Consider the following 17,898-nt stretch of genomic DNA (forward strand, 5'->3'; position numbering starts at 1 on the left):
GCTAGGTAACGGAGGTAGAATAGTGGAGGTCTGATTAGCATCGATGTTGGAAATAATAATCTGTTCATTCATTCTATTCTTAAAAACATTGTGTTGCAATTTTTTCAAAATAATTAAATATAAATTATGCAGAAAGCCACTAAGTGACACAAAAATCACAACTAAGTGTATAAAAACTGCTGCACTTCTGTAGAGATACCTGTCTAACTGTGTCAAAGAAAAAATGATTTGAATGAGGTGATTACATACAGTACCAGGATAGAGGGTGCTTTGATACAGGTGAAAAGTATAATGAGAAAAATACTGCCAAAGGCAATTGAGTGGAATATAAAAAATTGTAGCAAAGGAGAAAAAAATCAGACCAATACTTATATGGGCAAAATTGAATAATAGAAATAAGTGGCAGCAGACGTAAGTATTCTTTGATAGATTGTTTAGGCAGAATATTCATGATGAAGCCTTGTAGAATGGACTGTAACTACCTGTTGTGGAGACACAAGTATAGAGGACGACGTGTCGAAAGTCTTTCATCTTGAAGTCAGTGTGTGTGCTGAAGGTCTTTTATGGTATCCTGGTGGATTGTGAAAACGTGTTGTGATTGGTTGGATTATCACCGTTTCTGATTGGAGGAGAGATTTTCTGTAGATTCACCAATGGCAGACACAGAATACTCACCTCTAATCCGGAACTAGTGTTAAGTGAAGGTTTAATAGTGTTAATATAAAATGATTCTTTGATTTTCTTGTCTTCCAGAATTTGTCTGTGTCAATGATTCTAGTTTTTTCCCAGTATATTCTGTGTCCAGTTGACGTGGCATGTTCTGCAATGGCTGAATTTTGTGTTTTCATGAGTCTTGTACTATCTTTATGTTCAACTGGACACAGAATAAACTGGGAGAAAACTAGAATCATTGACACAGACAAATGTGGACACAATTACCTCTTCTTACAAAGTTGCTAGAATTTCATAGTTAACTGATGGAGAACTAATGAAAAAAATGATCACCTCCAGGAAGCATCCAACGAGAGACCTGTCAGTGTGGAACAAAAAAAATATACTTTTGTGGGAGACTATACCACATCTGATTTAGATATACTCTTCACCTTTTCATAACTGTATCATGAATATAAAAGGCAGAGAATCATGACAGAATCCCATAATACATATTGCTAATTAATAGGACCCTTGGGTGTCAAGCTGCTATGGCCTAAAAAACTATACTGGTAGTTTGACTGTATCCAACACCTAATGGTATCTGAAATTCTACATCAGTTCTAGGATTGGAAGGGTATCGCACCACAAATACATGATTCTAACTGTGTTGTAAACCAGGCTCATTAGAAATGTATATCTGGAGGATGAAAGGAAGAAGAAATACCTCAGTGAGGAAAAAGCAGATATTATATATAAAAATATGGCATAGTGGTACAACAAAAATATGGAGTTATCTAGAAATGTATATCAGGTCCACAGTAAGAAGTACTGTAAGCCATCAAAACTCTCAAGATTCCATCACCTTATTCTAAATGGAGTAGTATGATGCATCATTCAGGAGAACAGGCCCCAAAGTCCACCACCCCAGTGGCTAGGATCTGGCAAGTGTTAAGGATTCCCCATATTCCACTAGAAAAAAGGAGGAAAAAGGCTTTGGAGAGTCTGGAGGGGACCACGTAACCAGAGATAGCTGAACAGATTACTGCAATACCCTATTCTGAAGGTTGATGTTGGTCAATTAACACTCAGTGGCATCTGGAAATGTACATGAGACCCACAGTAGGAAAAGTCTCAGTGCCACTAGGCATCATAGATGGGCAGTAATTCGTATCTGTTTTACTCACGGGTGTCCAGTCTGGAAAGAACATATTTATGAAGCAAAAAACCACTATAGAGAACTACTGGCTGTTTTACAGAACATCCCATCTCTACAATATGTGTAACCTAATCCTGCAACATAATTGTATTAGCACAGATGACAACTAAATGGTGACATGCAACCAACACCTAATAGCAGGTGGATTTGTACGTCAGGTTCACAGAAGGAAGAGCTTCAACGTAACTGACACCAAGCATGGTCACAAGATGTAAAGTGTGGATTTAATATATATACCCAGATGAGCACCACTCACCCAACAAGAAACTAACAAAAGGTCTCCTGAATAAAGAAATATCAAAAAGTAGTAAAGAAAAACTAAGTCTGTAGTGTATAAAAAAAAAGACAAATCTTGTGAACAAAAACAAGCATGTCTGTACAGTAAAGTGCCATTTGAAAAGTGATGAACAAGTGCAAATGTAGAGAAGGCACTGGTTATGATTGGAGTTGTGTCATGCTCCTATTGGTGAGGAGCTGCTGCATAATCATTTACATGAGGGTACACAGAAGTGGGTAGTGGAAGGCTTATGACAATCATTGAGAATATGTATCATTAAAAGGCAATACTAATTGAGAAGAGCTATTTCATGAGACTGTATCAGAAAAATTATTTATAAAATATCCAGATGTAGTAATATTTTATTCAAGGTAAGTGTTGAGATTTGAAAAATGCAAGAGTATAAGTTTAATTAAAAAATGGTAAATTGAGTTAAAAAAGGCTACAAGAAATTTACTTTATAAATTACACTTAGAAACAATGATGTTTGACAATAACACATCAAGCTTCATCAAAAACTAGCTAAACACAAGTTTGTTTTCTTCACATATTCAATGGTCTAACTTTTTAAATTTTATGTTAAGCATCTTTCAAAAAATAAACCAAAACATTGTAATCACAATTAGGATATTAACAAAGTAGCATTCTAACCAGAACATTAATAGTTAGAAGTTTTAAATTTAATCTACATTTTAAATAAATTATAAATAAAAATAGAAAATTCTTACATAAAATACTCAGCATCTAACTGATTATGAGCCTAAGCACACCAAGAATGAACACAAACTCAGTAAAAATACAACAAAGACTGAATTTTAGACTTGCCTAATCTTTTTTAAATGAATTAAATATTGACAATCATGATGGTACTTTTGCTATACATTTTTTTCACAAATCCATCAATGTATGTCAATGATATATATACTTATATACATGAAAATGCATCAAAAACTTAGGAATTCAAACTATTTTAAAACTGAATTCAGTTGTGGTAAAGAATAATTATATTAAAGTTATTACAGTAAAATTAAACCTTCCCCTGGCAATAAATGCAGTTAATTAAATATACATTTCTACATGTAAATTTTAGAAATGCATTGTTTCATCAATTTGTTACCCTTACTGTTAATGCCACCAACATCTCACAAGGTTTAATGAAGTTAAAATGCTAAACAATTTTTATAACAGAATTATAATAATAAACAATATACCAAAATAAAAAAGTAATAACAATATGATGTTAATGAAAATAATAACAAACAATATACTTTTTACAAAGCAGGATAATAACCTTTATCTGATGAAATACACAAAGAAAACAAGATTGCATATAATAGATGAAGCTGAAAGTATAATGCATTAGATTTTCCAAAATGTTGAATAATACAATACTACTTACCCCTAATTATGTAAGTCACTAAAGAAGTGATATCAAGGCACTTATTAATTCCCAAGAAAGTAAGTGTTTCCTCTTGTAAGAACTGAGTCCACTGAAACAAAACAACTTCCCTCCCATTCTGCTTCCACAAGTGTTCAAGATGAGAGCAAAGGTTTGATAACTTCAAACAAACAAAATATATATAACTAAATGTACTTTTATACATTAAATAATCCTAAGAACATTATCAATTGATGATCATGAAGGGTGCAATATAACTAAATTATACTGATTAATATTAGCATTTTTCATGATGTAATGAAGCTCAAATAAGTAACTACCATAACGTTTATTAATTTCTCTTCACAACCCCATAATTTACTTCTTTTTTCTTACTTTAATTAGTTCTTTACCCAGAATTTACATGTATTTTGAGTACTTATGTCATTATTTATAGTAAAATTTCTAGAACACTCATAATATGTTACATCGTATGCAGCATAACAAACTTCTGTACAACCCATACTTCCTCAACATCAATCCAGAATTGGAAAGTGATAAGGACTGAAACATCTTTTAGAAATTTACCAACAAACAAATTTCTACAATTAAAATGGATTCCAAACATGTACTTTCCTCTAAAATTTTGTATACTTTTTGTCACTGAATTTGTTCTCATGCTGTCAACAAATAAGTGGCTCAAAGTTCTGAATATCTTTCAGATATTCTAGATCATTCACCACTTAGCCATAATTATCCACTCTCTCGCCCTTCATTGTACACGTATCAGGAGATTTTACATCCACTCTTCTACCATAATTCAGGTTTATCAGAAAGTTGCGAACTGTGATTTATGTGGTGAAAACTACATATAGTTTCGTAATAGGTAAAAAAGTATTTTAAGTGTAAAAACTGGTGTGAAATTTATTTTAAATCATATCAGGTGGCTTGCCTCTGAAATACTGTATTCCAGATTATCCAAATTGAAAAAATTAAAAAGAGGTTGGAACTGGAAAGAGTTAAAATGATACAGAAGTGTTTATAAATCTACAAATTATAGAACAAGATGATAATAATACAGATTACAACAATGTAGTCAATAGTATCAAAATAAAATAATACAGATTGCAACAACAACGATGTAGTCAAAAGTATCAAAATAAAATAATACAGATTGCAACAACAACGATGTAGTCAAAAGTATCAAAATAAAATAATTCAGATTGCAACAACAACGATGTAGTCAAAAGTATCAAAATAAAATAATACAGATTGCAACAACAACGATGTAGTCAAAAGTATCAAAATAAAATAATACAGATTGCAACAACAACGATGTAGTCAAAAGTATCAAAATAAAATACAGATTGCTACAACAACGATGTAGTCAAAAGTATCAAAATAAAACAATACAGATAGCAACAACAACGATGTAGTCAAAAGTATCAAAATAAAATAATACAGATAGCAACAACAACGATGTAGTCAAAAGTATCAAAATAAAATAATACAGATAGCAACAACAACGATGTAGTCAAAAGTATCAAAATAAAATAATACAGATTGCAACAATGATGTAGTCAATAGTATCAAAATAACCTACAGATTAGAACAATGATGTAAGTATCAAAATAAAATAATACAGATTACAACAATGATGTAAGTATCAAAATAAAATAATACAGATTGCAACAACAACGATGTAGTCATTAGTATCAAAATAAAATACAGATTGCAACAACAACGATGTAGTCAATAATATCAAAATAAAATAATACAGATTGCAACAATGATGTAGTCAATAGTATCAAAATAACCTACAGATTACAACAATGATGTAAGTATCAAAACAAAATAATGCAGATTACAACAATGATGTAAGTATCAAAACAAAATAATGCAGATTACAACAATGATGTAAGTATCAAAACAAAATAATACAGATTACAACAATGTAGTCAATAGTATCAAAATAAAATTATATAGATTACAACAATGATGTAGTCAATAGTATCAAAATAAAATATAGATTACAACAATGATGTAGTCAATAGTATCAAAATAAAATATAGATTACAACAATGATGTAGTCAATAGTATCAAAATAAAATATAGATTACAACAATGATGTAGTCAATAGTATCAAAATAAAATATAGATTACAACAATGATGTAGTCAATAATATCAAAATAAAATACAGATTACAACAATGATGTAGTCAATAATATCAAAATAAAATAATATAGATTACAACAATGATGTAGTCAATAATATCAAAATAAAATAATATAGATTACAACAATGATGTAGTCAATAATATCAAAATAAAATAATATAGATTACAACAATGATGTAGTCAATAATATCAAAATAAAATAATATAGATTACAACAATGATGTAGTCAATAATATCAAAATAAAATAATATAGATTACAACAATGTAGTCAATATCATCAAAATAAAATAATATAGATTACAACAATGTAGTTAATATCATCAAAATAAAATAATATAGATTACAACAATGATGTAGTCAATAATATCAAAATAAAATAATATAGATTACAACAATGATGTAGTCAATAATATCAAAATAAAATAATATAGATTACAACAATGTAGTCAATATCATCAAAATAAAATAATATAGATTACAACAATGTAGTCAATATCATCAAAATAAAATAATATAGATTACAACAATGATGTAGTCAATATCATCAAAATAAAATAATATAGATTACAACAATGATGTAGTCAATATCATCAAAATAAATTAACATAGAATACAACAATAATGTAGTCAATAATATCAAAATAAAATAAAATAAACTAGAAAAATTCAAAGCACTGGATTTGAAGGAAAATGAGTAGGAAGATCGAATTTTATTTTTGTTTGTTTGTTTTTTAATTTCGCACAAAGCTACTCGAGGGCTATCTGTGCGAGCCATCCCTAATTTAGCAGTGTAAGACTAGAAGGAAGGCAGCTAGTTATCACCACCCACTGCCAACTTTTGGGCTACTCTTTTACCAACAAATAGTGGGATTGACCATCACATTATAATGCCCCCACGACTGAAAGGGCAAGCATGTTTGGCGCGACGGAATGCGAACCCGTGACCCTCAGATTATGACTCGCACGTCTTAACACGCCCGGCCATGCTGGGCCTCAAATTTTATATAGAAACTGAACCTAATTATCAAAGTATTCATTTCAACAGAATGTCCCCTCACCTCTGATAACCATCAATTTATGCAAAAAGGAGTTGATTAGGATGTTTTATTGCATTTGTAATCTAATTGGAAACAGAAATAATGGCATAATCAAGTTGATAGAATAGTATGTCCTGTACCTGTAATTAAATGTTCTCAAGAGAGTAGTAGCCCAGCAATTTTACAATTTGATATACTTTGAAAAATTGTAGCCCCCTCTTCATCCAAATCTAAAAATATTAGTGAGTCACAAAACCAGCCAAATATTTAAATTTTTAGGAGATGTAATCCAACCTTTATTCTTGTTTTTCTGATTGCATCTCAGTTGATAGTGTTCCTTCAATAAGGTGTATTATAACACACAAAAATGTAAAAGGTGTCAAATTGCTTTTTATCACAATAATTAGTTTTAATATATTAAAAATTGTAGAACTACCACTGGAAACTGCTAAACTGACTTCAAATGGTCAATAAGAAACACTCAGACATTCACATAAGTTATCTGATTGGTTAAATTACTCATCATTAATGTAAACATGACTGGGAGGTATGAAATGTCACAGCTTAAATGATGATGAAGACAGAAGTCCATGATTCATACATAGACTTTATTTTAATACATATGTTTGTTTCAATATAGGTTTTTATATGTATGTAAAGTATATTGTTGGATGTAAATTGCAAAAATCTCACCTCTCTAAATTTGTAAAAGATTCTTGAGTGCAAGAATCAACAATGTGTTCTACAGAAATTCTATTTGAACAGTGTTGAATGTTCTAGAATATCATGATTCATATAAAAGCAGCTAGCCTAGAGACATTATTATTGGTCAGCTAGTTAGTGTGCTCTAAACCTCAAAAACCATAATTGCGATTAATGCTTAATAATTGGAAAACTATAGAATTTGACCAGGAATGTTTATAGATTTTACTACTACAAACTGATCAGCTTCAGAGAATTAACTTTAGACATTAGTATTTCTATGAAGACATTAGATATTGTCATTGGTGGAAACTTAGTTACTTCAAGCTAGCTAGCTGTCATGAGAGGCATATAAATCTATCAACAAAGAACTAATTTGCTCTCCATGAACATCAATAAAAGATTCAGTTTCAGACCATATACAAAACTCACCATTGTTTGTAAATTTCTAAAATTCTTTATATAAACAAATATTTTTAATAACTATTTGAAATAACCATTATTATAAACTGTATTGTTGGTTGTATATAAAAATATATATTTTGTTTTAAAAACAAAATTGTGTGTATCAATACTGTTGGCAAATATCATAAATGTGATACATATTTACATTTAATTAACTTCTAAATTCAAGTTTCTGGTTACTTAAAAATAGTATTATGTATCATTTGTAACATGATAAATCGTAAATTCATCTGCAACAAATTACACTACGTAACAACCTCTTACTACAGCTAGATCAAAGTGAACATGATACAACCTTTTACAAAATTATTCCAAATTTAAGTAAGCTACTTTTCTTTTAGTGCATTTCAATTTTAATTTTTAAAAATAAAAACTAAGTAATATACATAAATCCTAAACTTACTTTCTGTATTGCATGACACTTCTTCAGTGGGCTTAGTAACTTTCATATGTATGTGTGTGTATATATATATGTGTGTGTGTGTGTGTGTGTGTGTGTGTGTAACCATGATAAACTAAATTTGCAGCAAAGAAATCTTGTTGCTTTATGGAGATATAAGTAGTAAAGTACAGGTCACATTCCATGCCTCCCACAGAGCATCCTCTTTTGAAAACTTGCCATAAATTCTCCTTTACCTTTGTTATCACATTACTTGTAACCAACAGAAAATGAAGATTTCACTTAATTGATAAACTATGAGGTCTAAAACGATTTGAGCTAAGCAGATTAAAATACACTGGTATCATTTTCTTAGAATGTTACTGCTGAAGTTATACTTGAAAGGGTATGAGAATCATTTTAAGTCATATATATTACCAGAAACAACTGGACCAAGGGTAATCTTTGCTAATATGTGCTACACCTGACCTTTTCTCATATTTTGTTTTGGTTCCTTTGTGAAATATATCCTGTCCAAAAATAGCAGGATAATGCAATTGAAGAAGAGATTTCTGCCCTAACCAACAAGGATATTACCAATCACTTCCAATGATGCATCAGGTGCTTAGAAAAACAAAAAGTCTGCACCTCCTCTGATATGAAGTATTTCATACCCATTATAAAAGTAATGATATAAATTTCTACTGCCTTTCCTTATTATCAAAAAACTGTTCCTTTTAAAAAGTAATAATCATATTTCCAGTAAATTTGCCTACTTCACCAATGCATCCTTCTGTCTGTCTAAAGTGAGTTACAACCTTATTATATCCCTCAAATACAATTATTGCTTGATGCACTGCAAAATCAAACCATTGCATAAAATGTACTTTGTGTGAAAGTAAAGAGACTCTACACTGATAACTTTCCAAATAGTACTTGGTAGCACTGGTTTGTTTGCTTTCCTTAGGAGGTCAAGATATTACAAAATAGTAACAAAATTTTCTCTCAGAACATCCTGCTGCAGTAATTAACACTTCTCAGCATATAGGTATCAGTTACGAGTGTTTCATATTAGTTCAGAATTTATATTTTGTTTTTGGTGTATGATTTTCTACACCTACCATAGAAATTTGGTAATTTCATTTTGTCTTTGCTTGATTAATATCCTCTGTGTGCTGCTCTGTCAGAATATCAATTAAAGGCTTCTGCTTATACTTTTTTAGTATAAACATATACTTTATTGTTGTTGGGCTAAGAATTCTTCTATACATGTCTGTGATTTGTTGACAAGTTAAATGTATGTAAAACACATTCTTTACATTATATAGAACATAGGAATATTAAACACTACGTGATTATCTTCTTGTTGTCAAAAGTCCATTTAAGCCTATTGAGTTACTTCAGAATTTCAGTTAACAAGCCAAATTAACTTTTCTTATTTCTATCACACTAGTATTCTGGTACCAATTCACTTCCAACTGTCACATGAGTTACTGCAGTTATATATTGCCCTTCAACTAATCATTTGGTCTTTTTTCTTGAAAATATCTATTGTTCCTTTGGTAAAAGTGTACTAAAGCTGATTCAATTACTTTAAAACTATGCTTTGCTTGAACAAATTATTCTTTCTTTTTTTTTTTTAATCTCCTTTTCTACTTCCAGTCTTCTCAAACATCAAACATTAAGCCTATAACTTATATGGCAGTTAATTTCTTGGAGATATTTTCCTTACCTATGACTTTATTCTTTTCTGTTATCCTCTTTGTCTAACTGCAGTTTCCCACTAATATTTATATATTTATTATCTGCTTGCAATATTACTGACATCAATCAGTTAAAAACACATCTTCCAATAATCATCTGCTTTTAACTCCCTTATAATAAAATCTGAACAATTGTAAAATACTCTCATTCACACAATAGACTAATTAATAATATCTACACTAAATATTACACAGAATAAGTGTATATAATGAATCTTCAATAGTGAGCAAAAATGTACAGACATCATAACTGCTTAATACAAAACAAAAAACACAGAAAAAATACAATTATATTACTTGTTGATATATATCTTCATACTAGTAGTAGTGAAACTGCACATAAAAACTTGTTAATATAGACTAGAATTACAAATTTTCTAACATACTATTTTCAAAATTAGTTTTATCATTTACCTTCATCTACAATTTGCTTCTTTACGATAAAAACATTTTTTGAAATTTGATAAATACCATACTTTTTTACTTTAGTTAATTACTCAGAAAAATACATATGAAATAAACTAAAAAATAAAAATGTCTGGAAGGGATAACTTCTGAAAAGTAAAACATACAATAGACAATATTTTATTGTTCATCAGTTCTGATCAACAAAATTGTATGTAAAATTCTGTTTTTTATACCATTCTATTAAAAAATTGAAAAATTGCTAGCAAAAAAAACACCAAAAAACTCATACTCTGAAGAACAACCACCTAAAATTTTAATATGTTAAAGACTTTTAAAATACAAGTAAGCTCTCAATGAACAAAATTACCAAAGTAAAAATTTCTTATGCATTTTTCAATTGTCCACTAATATTTAACAAAAAAAAAATAGTTAATGAACATTTTTCATACAGGATCAGGCAATGTGACTGACCTCATAACCAAAAAGTAGCCATCACAATTTCCATATTATAATTTCTCCACCTTAACTGTACATAGACACACTTGATTTACCCAATCTTGCAACCAACACAAAAAATACTAAATAAAACTAAATTACTCTTTTTTTTCTTTCTCAAATGACCCCAAAGTGTGTCAGAAAACTATAATTGTTTATCATAAGTAGCTTAAAGCTTGTAACAGTCTGATGAAACTTTATAGAATGGACGGCAACTGCCTGTTGTGGAGACACAAGTTTAGAGGACGACATTTTGAAAGTCTTCCGCCTTTCATCTTCAAGACAGAATTAACACTTCCAACACTTCCAGTTTCATGAAACATTTTAACATCCTCATTACCACGAAAACATCCCAGGATTATATAAAAAAAAAAAAGGCAAAAGAGGTGATTTAAGTTTAGCAAAAGATGTAAATAACAACAATTTGGAATGACCAGTTTATCTTTAATACATTAAGCAACAGTGTCACACAATTCAGTCTTCAGTTTTGTCAATTTTTTCCATTACTTTTGTAACATACTTGACAATGTTTGGCCAAATTTGTATAGCGCCTTCTGCCATGGAGACATTTTCCAGACACCCATGGGAAGCTTATAAAAAACATCTGATCTAGTGACTAATGTAGTCCTATCTTCTTGCTGGTGAATCTTAGAATAATTCACAGACTCTACAAAAGTCAATGAAAGGGCCATGTTAAAGCAGTAGCATCATCCTTAAAAGCACACCAAGAATTATACATACACAACAACTGCCAGTATCTGAAAGTGATTGTCATACTGTCTTGATAGTTTCTTGTCAACAAGACTAACCTTGTCCAAACTATCATTCCAATCAGTTTAGTTGAGATTAGTCCAGTGACTTAGTAGTAGTTAGATAATGGACAAACATATACAGATTTTTGTGTTTTATATATATATATATTATATGCACAACAAAAACTTGCAAACTTTCTTCCCACCAATTACTTCCTGTAGTTCATGCAGTCTAATGAAGACAGATGTGTTTAACACATTTCTGAACTAATACAAGCCTGTGAGAAATGAATTACAAATCTTTTATTTACTTATGTTTCTGCATAAATTATGATTTACCTTTTACAATATTTTAAATAAATTATGAAAATAAAAAATGAAAATTGACAAATAAGATTAGACTTTATTTTGGATAGTAACAATATTGTATTTGCAAAAGACCATGCACGATACAATGTTGCAATTATACTCTACCTGTTTTAATGTAAGCCAGCTAGCAGACAACAAAAAAGCTGGAGGAGAAGATGATGGATATTTTGCTACCAATTCAAAATGCAGAATCAGTGGTGGAAGGTAATTAATTGGAACTTCTTCTTGTTTTCCTTAAAATTAAAAAAAAAAACATCTTAGAAAAATAATCTGATGGATATTTGCTTCTGAATAAAACTTACTTCAGGATCACCTAATTCAAATTTATTTATAAAATCAATACAATAGAACATCAGCATTATGGGCACCCTTCTGATTGCATCCAAATACCCTCTATAGCAAGGTCCCCTTAATGCCTAAAGTAAACCATGCAAGGCTGGATTGAAAATTTACTGTAATAAATTTCAGACTTCTAAGGCCCCCATTTTGTCTGGTGTATGCATGACACGAGTGTTTGCAAGTTGGATGTTGCATGACGTGAAGCATTGTCAACAGGAGATTTCAAGAATGGATTAGCTGTGCCCTTTTTGTTTTATTATTCATCACAACATTTCAAAGTACTTCTCTTCAGAATTTGAACTGCTAAATATTTCATTTTTTTCTGTGTTTATTTTACTGTCAACACCTTAGTAGAAATATTTAAAAATAAAATAACAAATTATTGCTTGCGTCATTACTGTTTATGTGACACTGCGTTATGACACTCTCAAGAGCAACAAAACATGCACAAAAGGTCTCCTTTTAATGGCATCATACTTATGATTTTCTTCACAAATGTACCTCCAAATCCACATTGTGGAAAGCCTATATTTACTGACATAAATTTGGTTGGTTTCTTTAGCATAAAGCAACTAGACAATCTGTGCCAAACAACTGGTAAACACATAAAGAAGAAAAGTCCATAAAATGTAAAAATAAATCAAGTTAAAAACTAAACAATTTACAAATGTCAGATACAAGACCCAAAACAGGCCGATGGCTCATAAAAATTAAAAAAACAATTAAATTAAGGCATACATTGTCATCATTACCAATGACACTGTCCAACATTAAGGGTAAACACAAAGAAAAGGCAGATTTAAAATGGCATGACTGAAAAATGTAGATTATTGTAATTTGGGTATCACAAAGATCACACATTGGTGGATCACACCCAAATAAAAGAAAATGAGTTAAAAAACTGTGATTAACATGTAGCCAAGCTAGGACAACTTCTTACAACCAATCCATACTGAGACAAGATGGCCAAAGATCAACAGAAGGTTTAACTTGGAAAAGCTTGTTATTCCATTTCTCACAACAAGCCGACTGCCAACTGATACAAAGATGTGGCTTGAATACAGGACCAAAGGTCATATGTGGAACAGGCACAACTGTGACACCATGAAAGCAGACAGACTTAGCTCTGACATCAGCAAGCTCATTCCCATGAATACTGATGTGACCAGATATCCAGGAAAATTGAATGGAAACAAAAGGAGAGAAATAAGCTATTTGTTTTTTAACACTGAAAAGAACAGGTTAAAACTAACGCTAATTAATTCCGAGGACAGCTAAGACAGTCAATGTAATTAATATAAAAGGTGTAATGCACAGTTTCTACGTGATCCAGAGCAAAAGCAATGGCATACAACTCGACAGTGAGCTCAGAAACCGTAGAGGGAATCCCGTGAGTCACCAGTTTTTGAACCATCCGTATAAACAAAAATAGAAGAATGGTTCAAAAAGATATTTGGCAACAAGAAGATGGTACTTCCAATTGGAAGTATTTGCCTTTCTCCTATGACTCAAGGAGTGGTCACATCTGGGAATGGTAAGAAGTAAGGTGGAATGGGCTATACCTACTGGGGACAGCAACATCATCCAATGACAGACCAAATTCTGCTAGTTTTTCCTGGATATGAAGGCAAAAAGTAGGAATGGCAGACCACCTGTTCTGAAAAAGTATAGCCTACAGAGATAGAATGACACAACCCTAGGTAGGATGGTATTGTAAGGATCAGAGCTTGGTAGCATACTGCAGAGAAAGTTGCAAGTGGTGGAAGTGATGAGGAAGTTCATGGTACTTAGGACTGTAAAAGTGCAGAAAATCCCCATGGAGAGCCAGAGCCTCAGATAGCAAATGGAGTCCAACATCTCCAAGGCCAAAGTCCTAGCAGAACCACAGATCAGAGACTTACAATCCAGTTTAAACCACATGAGGGTGTAAAAGATCTTAAGCACAGAACATTGATCCTCTTCCCTAAAAGACAGAAGAGACAACATGGAGAACATGCAGCACCTTTGTACACTTGACAGACAGCTGTTTGTTAAGTGAAGGTCAGCTTACATTCAAATATAAGTCCCAAGAACTTTTCCTCAGCAACCACTGGAAGAACATCACCAAGATGAAGCTCAGGATTAGGGTGAAAACCCTGTTGTGGTAAAAATGCATGTAAAGGGAAAAGGAAAAGATAAAAGCATATGCTGTGATCTGCTTCAACAAGCAACAGGGGGCACTATGAAGTTGTCTCTCAATAAACTTTTCACTTGATGACCAACACAAAATATGGAAGTTGTCAACATAGAGCCTGTTTGAAAGAGTAGAAGTAAATTATGTAGTTATAGCATCAGCCTTGATACTAAAAAGTGTGACACTCAAGACACAGCCGTGAGAAACTCAAAGTTACTATGTGAAAGAATGGGAAGGAGTAAAACTTATATGCACTTGGAATTGCCTGTCATGTAAAAAAATTACAAATAAAGATGGGCAACTGGTTATGCAATCCATATGAATCAAGGACCTGCAAAATGCTATACCTCCATGTAGTGATGTTATAAGTCTTCTCAAGATTAAAAAAGACAAAAACAATATAATTCCTCTTCAGAAAGATTTCCCTGATTAATGTTTCAAGTCAAATTAGGTGGTCCACAGCAGATCACTGACAACAGGGTTCAAATAATCAAACAAGAGGAGCATTAGCCATCCCTTCCAAAACCTTAAAAGACAAAATGTTAAAGCAATTGGACAATAATTAGAAGGAATCTTGAGATCCATCCCAAGCTCAGTAAAAGGTAGGAAAATATCCTTACTCTAAGCATTTAGAAAAAATTATTCTGCCTCACACAGTTAAAAATAACCAGAAGAAGAGCAAGAGAGGCAGGAGAGAAATGGTGCAGGGTCTCATAACAAACATCATCAGGTCCAACCAGTGTACTGCCATATAGAGGAACAGCAAGCTTGAGTTCCAGCATTATAAATGAGCAATAATAGTCATAAAGACAGCCAGATAGAAAGGAAAGAGCTAATCACTCTGCATGAGAATTTAAAGAAAAACCTGGTGTAAAAACACAGCTTACGAATTTAATCCTGGCTCTATAACTTCAAGGGGATATTTAAAAAGGATTTGCTTTAATTTGGGAAATAAATAAAATATATTACAATAGAAATCGACCGTTAATCTACCTTATCCGCTCTCTATGTCAGCTTTATGGAGGCCGCCATTGTTACCGAATCACACCTCTCCATACTTTAAAGTTAATCCGCGGTAAATCCGTGAAAAAGTGATCAATAATTAAAGTATTATTTTTAATTCAATAATCCGATATTTTTATGGAATTGTATAAATATTGGCCACAAACCCAATAGAAATCACTTCAGTTTCTGAATTAATAGTGAGCATATCATATTGACAAATTCCTACCCCATGAGTACCAAACGTAAACATGCATCGTATGATGTTCAGCATAAGCTGAATGTCATATAAAGAATACAAAACGGTGAAACTTGTGCTAAAGTTAGTACAGAGTTAGGCATACCTGAGTCTACATTGCGTAGGTGGATTAAAGATGAGAATAAATTAAGAGCATTTCTTGATGAACTTAATGAGGGTGGTTTGAAACGCAAGAGAGCTAGAACAACACAAGATCCTGAGTTAGACAAGGCAATGCTCAATGCATTTTGTGAAGCCAGAAACAACGTAATTTCCATATCTGGACCAGTTATTGAAGCACAAGCAGAGAAACAACACAAGGAACTTCATGGCCCTAATGCAGATCCAGAGTTTACTGTTTCAAGTGGTTGGTTAAGAAGGTGGAAGCAGCAACACAGCATATTGCAAGTAAAAATCAACGGCAAGATCAAGTCAGCAGACACTGTAGCAGCAGAAGAGTTCATCCCTAAGTTCCAAGAATTCGTTAAAGAGCAGATCTATAACGCAGATGAAACAGGTCTTTACTATAGAATTTTGCCAGATAGAACTTTAGCTATGAAGAAAGACAAGAACAGCAAAGAAGGCTACAAAGAAATCAAGGACAGGGTGACCATGTTGTTCTGCTGTAACTGGACTGGTCTACACAAGCTGACACCACTCTGCATCGGGAAGTACAGGTCACCCAAGTGCTTCCATAAAGTGAATATGTCAACACTGCCAGTAGACTACACCCATAGCCAGAATGCCTGGATGACAGCTGTGATCTTTGAAAACTGGTTTCACAAGACGTTTGTCCCTGATGTCCGGAAACACCTGAGGAACAAGGGACTAGAACCTAGAGCCTGCCTACTGCTGGATAACTGTCCAGCCCACCCGCCTGCAGAGACGTTGAGGTCCAGAGATGGGAAGATTTTCGTCTACTATCTGCCCAAGAACACAACATCTAAGATCCAGCCCCTAGATCAAGGAATTATTTCAGCTTTTAAGTCCAATTACAGAAAAGAGTTAATCAAGTCCATGGTAGAAGAAGACAAAAGCGTCTCCGAGTTTCTCAAGAAGGTATGGGTTAAGCAAGCGCTCTATTTATCAAAGACAGCGTGGCAAGTGGTAAAGGCAGAATCGATCCAGAAGTGTTGGAACAAGGCCCATTCACTGAAGGCAACAGAGAAGAAGACTCAGATGACGATGAAGAATTCTTTGGTTTCACCCCAGCAGAAGTGAAAGAAGCAGAGCAGAAGTTAGTGAAAGCTGTCCACTCAACTGTTCTCGTCCAAGAAATTCTGTCAGCGTGGTTCTCCATTGATGATGATGTACCAGTAGCTTCCTCAAATTTTGCAGAAGAGACCATGAGTGAAGATGAAGAAAAAGAAGATCCTGCCCCAGTACCTTTAACAAGAACTGCAGATGAAGCCGTCAAAGGACTTGAGGTAGCCCTAGAGTACTACGAGCATGAGGGAGACAGGCTGAAAACACTACAACTAAAGTCCATGATTACAGACGCCAAGAAGAGGGCAACAATGAGCAAGAAGCAAGCAACAATAATGTCATACTTTACCAAGAAATAAACTGTATTTGAACTATATTATCTGTATTTGTAATTTTTAAAATTAATAAATTGAATACAATTTTTGTGATAATAATGTAAAAAGTGGATAAAAATTTAATGTGGTTTTGTATATATTCGTAAGAATTTCAAATGTAATAACTCAGCATGAAACTAACTTTTTGTTTATATTTATGTTTTTAAAAAATGTGAAATAAAATGGTTTGAAATGTATTTCATTTGTGTTTTCTTATTGTTTAACTGCCAGTTAATAAATTCGGTATTAAAAATATTCGGTATTTAATAATTCATGCAACTGCACAATATCGCTACCACAAGATTTAAAATGGCAGCCTGCATGTAACACGGGAAGATGAAATTTTACAATAAAAAGGTTTATTTTTATTGTAATCTTTATATTATTAATAAATCTTAATCAAAATTGTGTTGTATATTTTATTTATTAAAAAGGGGAAAAGCGAACCAGCGCAATACATTGGTCGTTTGTGTTAAAACGGCACTTGTCAATT

The 17,898-nt window shown here is 32.2% G+C and overlaps 1 protein-coding gene across 7 annotated transcripts in view; it reads right to left on the bottom strand.

The window, feature by feature from the left end:
* Positions 1–17,898, bottom strand: part of LOC143225272 (E3 ubiquitin-protein ligase RNF14-like) — a 91,865-nt gene that overhangs the window by 57,541 nt on the left and 16,426 nt on the right. For 6 of the 7 annotated variants that reach the window (XM_076454387.1, XM_076454369.1, XM_076454378.1 and 3 more), the window contains exons 3-4: positions 12,179–12,306; positions 3,547–3,706 (exon numbers count right to left, since the gene is read on the bottom strand). In XM_076454387.1, coding sequence (XP_076310502.1) covers positions 3,547–3,706; positions 12,179–12,306 — 288 coding nt within the window. The remainder of the gene's footprint in view (positions 1–3,546; positions 3,707–12,178; positions 12,307–17,898) is intronic. The other variant, XM_076454421.1, reaches the window with a different exon arrangement.

This window comes from Tachypleus tridentatus, chromosome 1 (genome assembly GCF_004210375.1).
Source record: "Tachypleus tridentatus isolate NWPU-2018 chromosome 1, ASM421037v1, whole genome shotgun sequence".
In the NCBI taxonomy this organism is placed as follows: domain Eukaryota; kingdom Metazoa; phylum Arthropoda; class Merostomata; order Xiphosura; family Limulidae; genus Tachypleus; species Tachypleus tridentatus.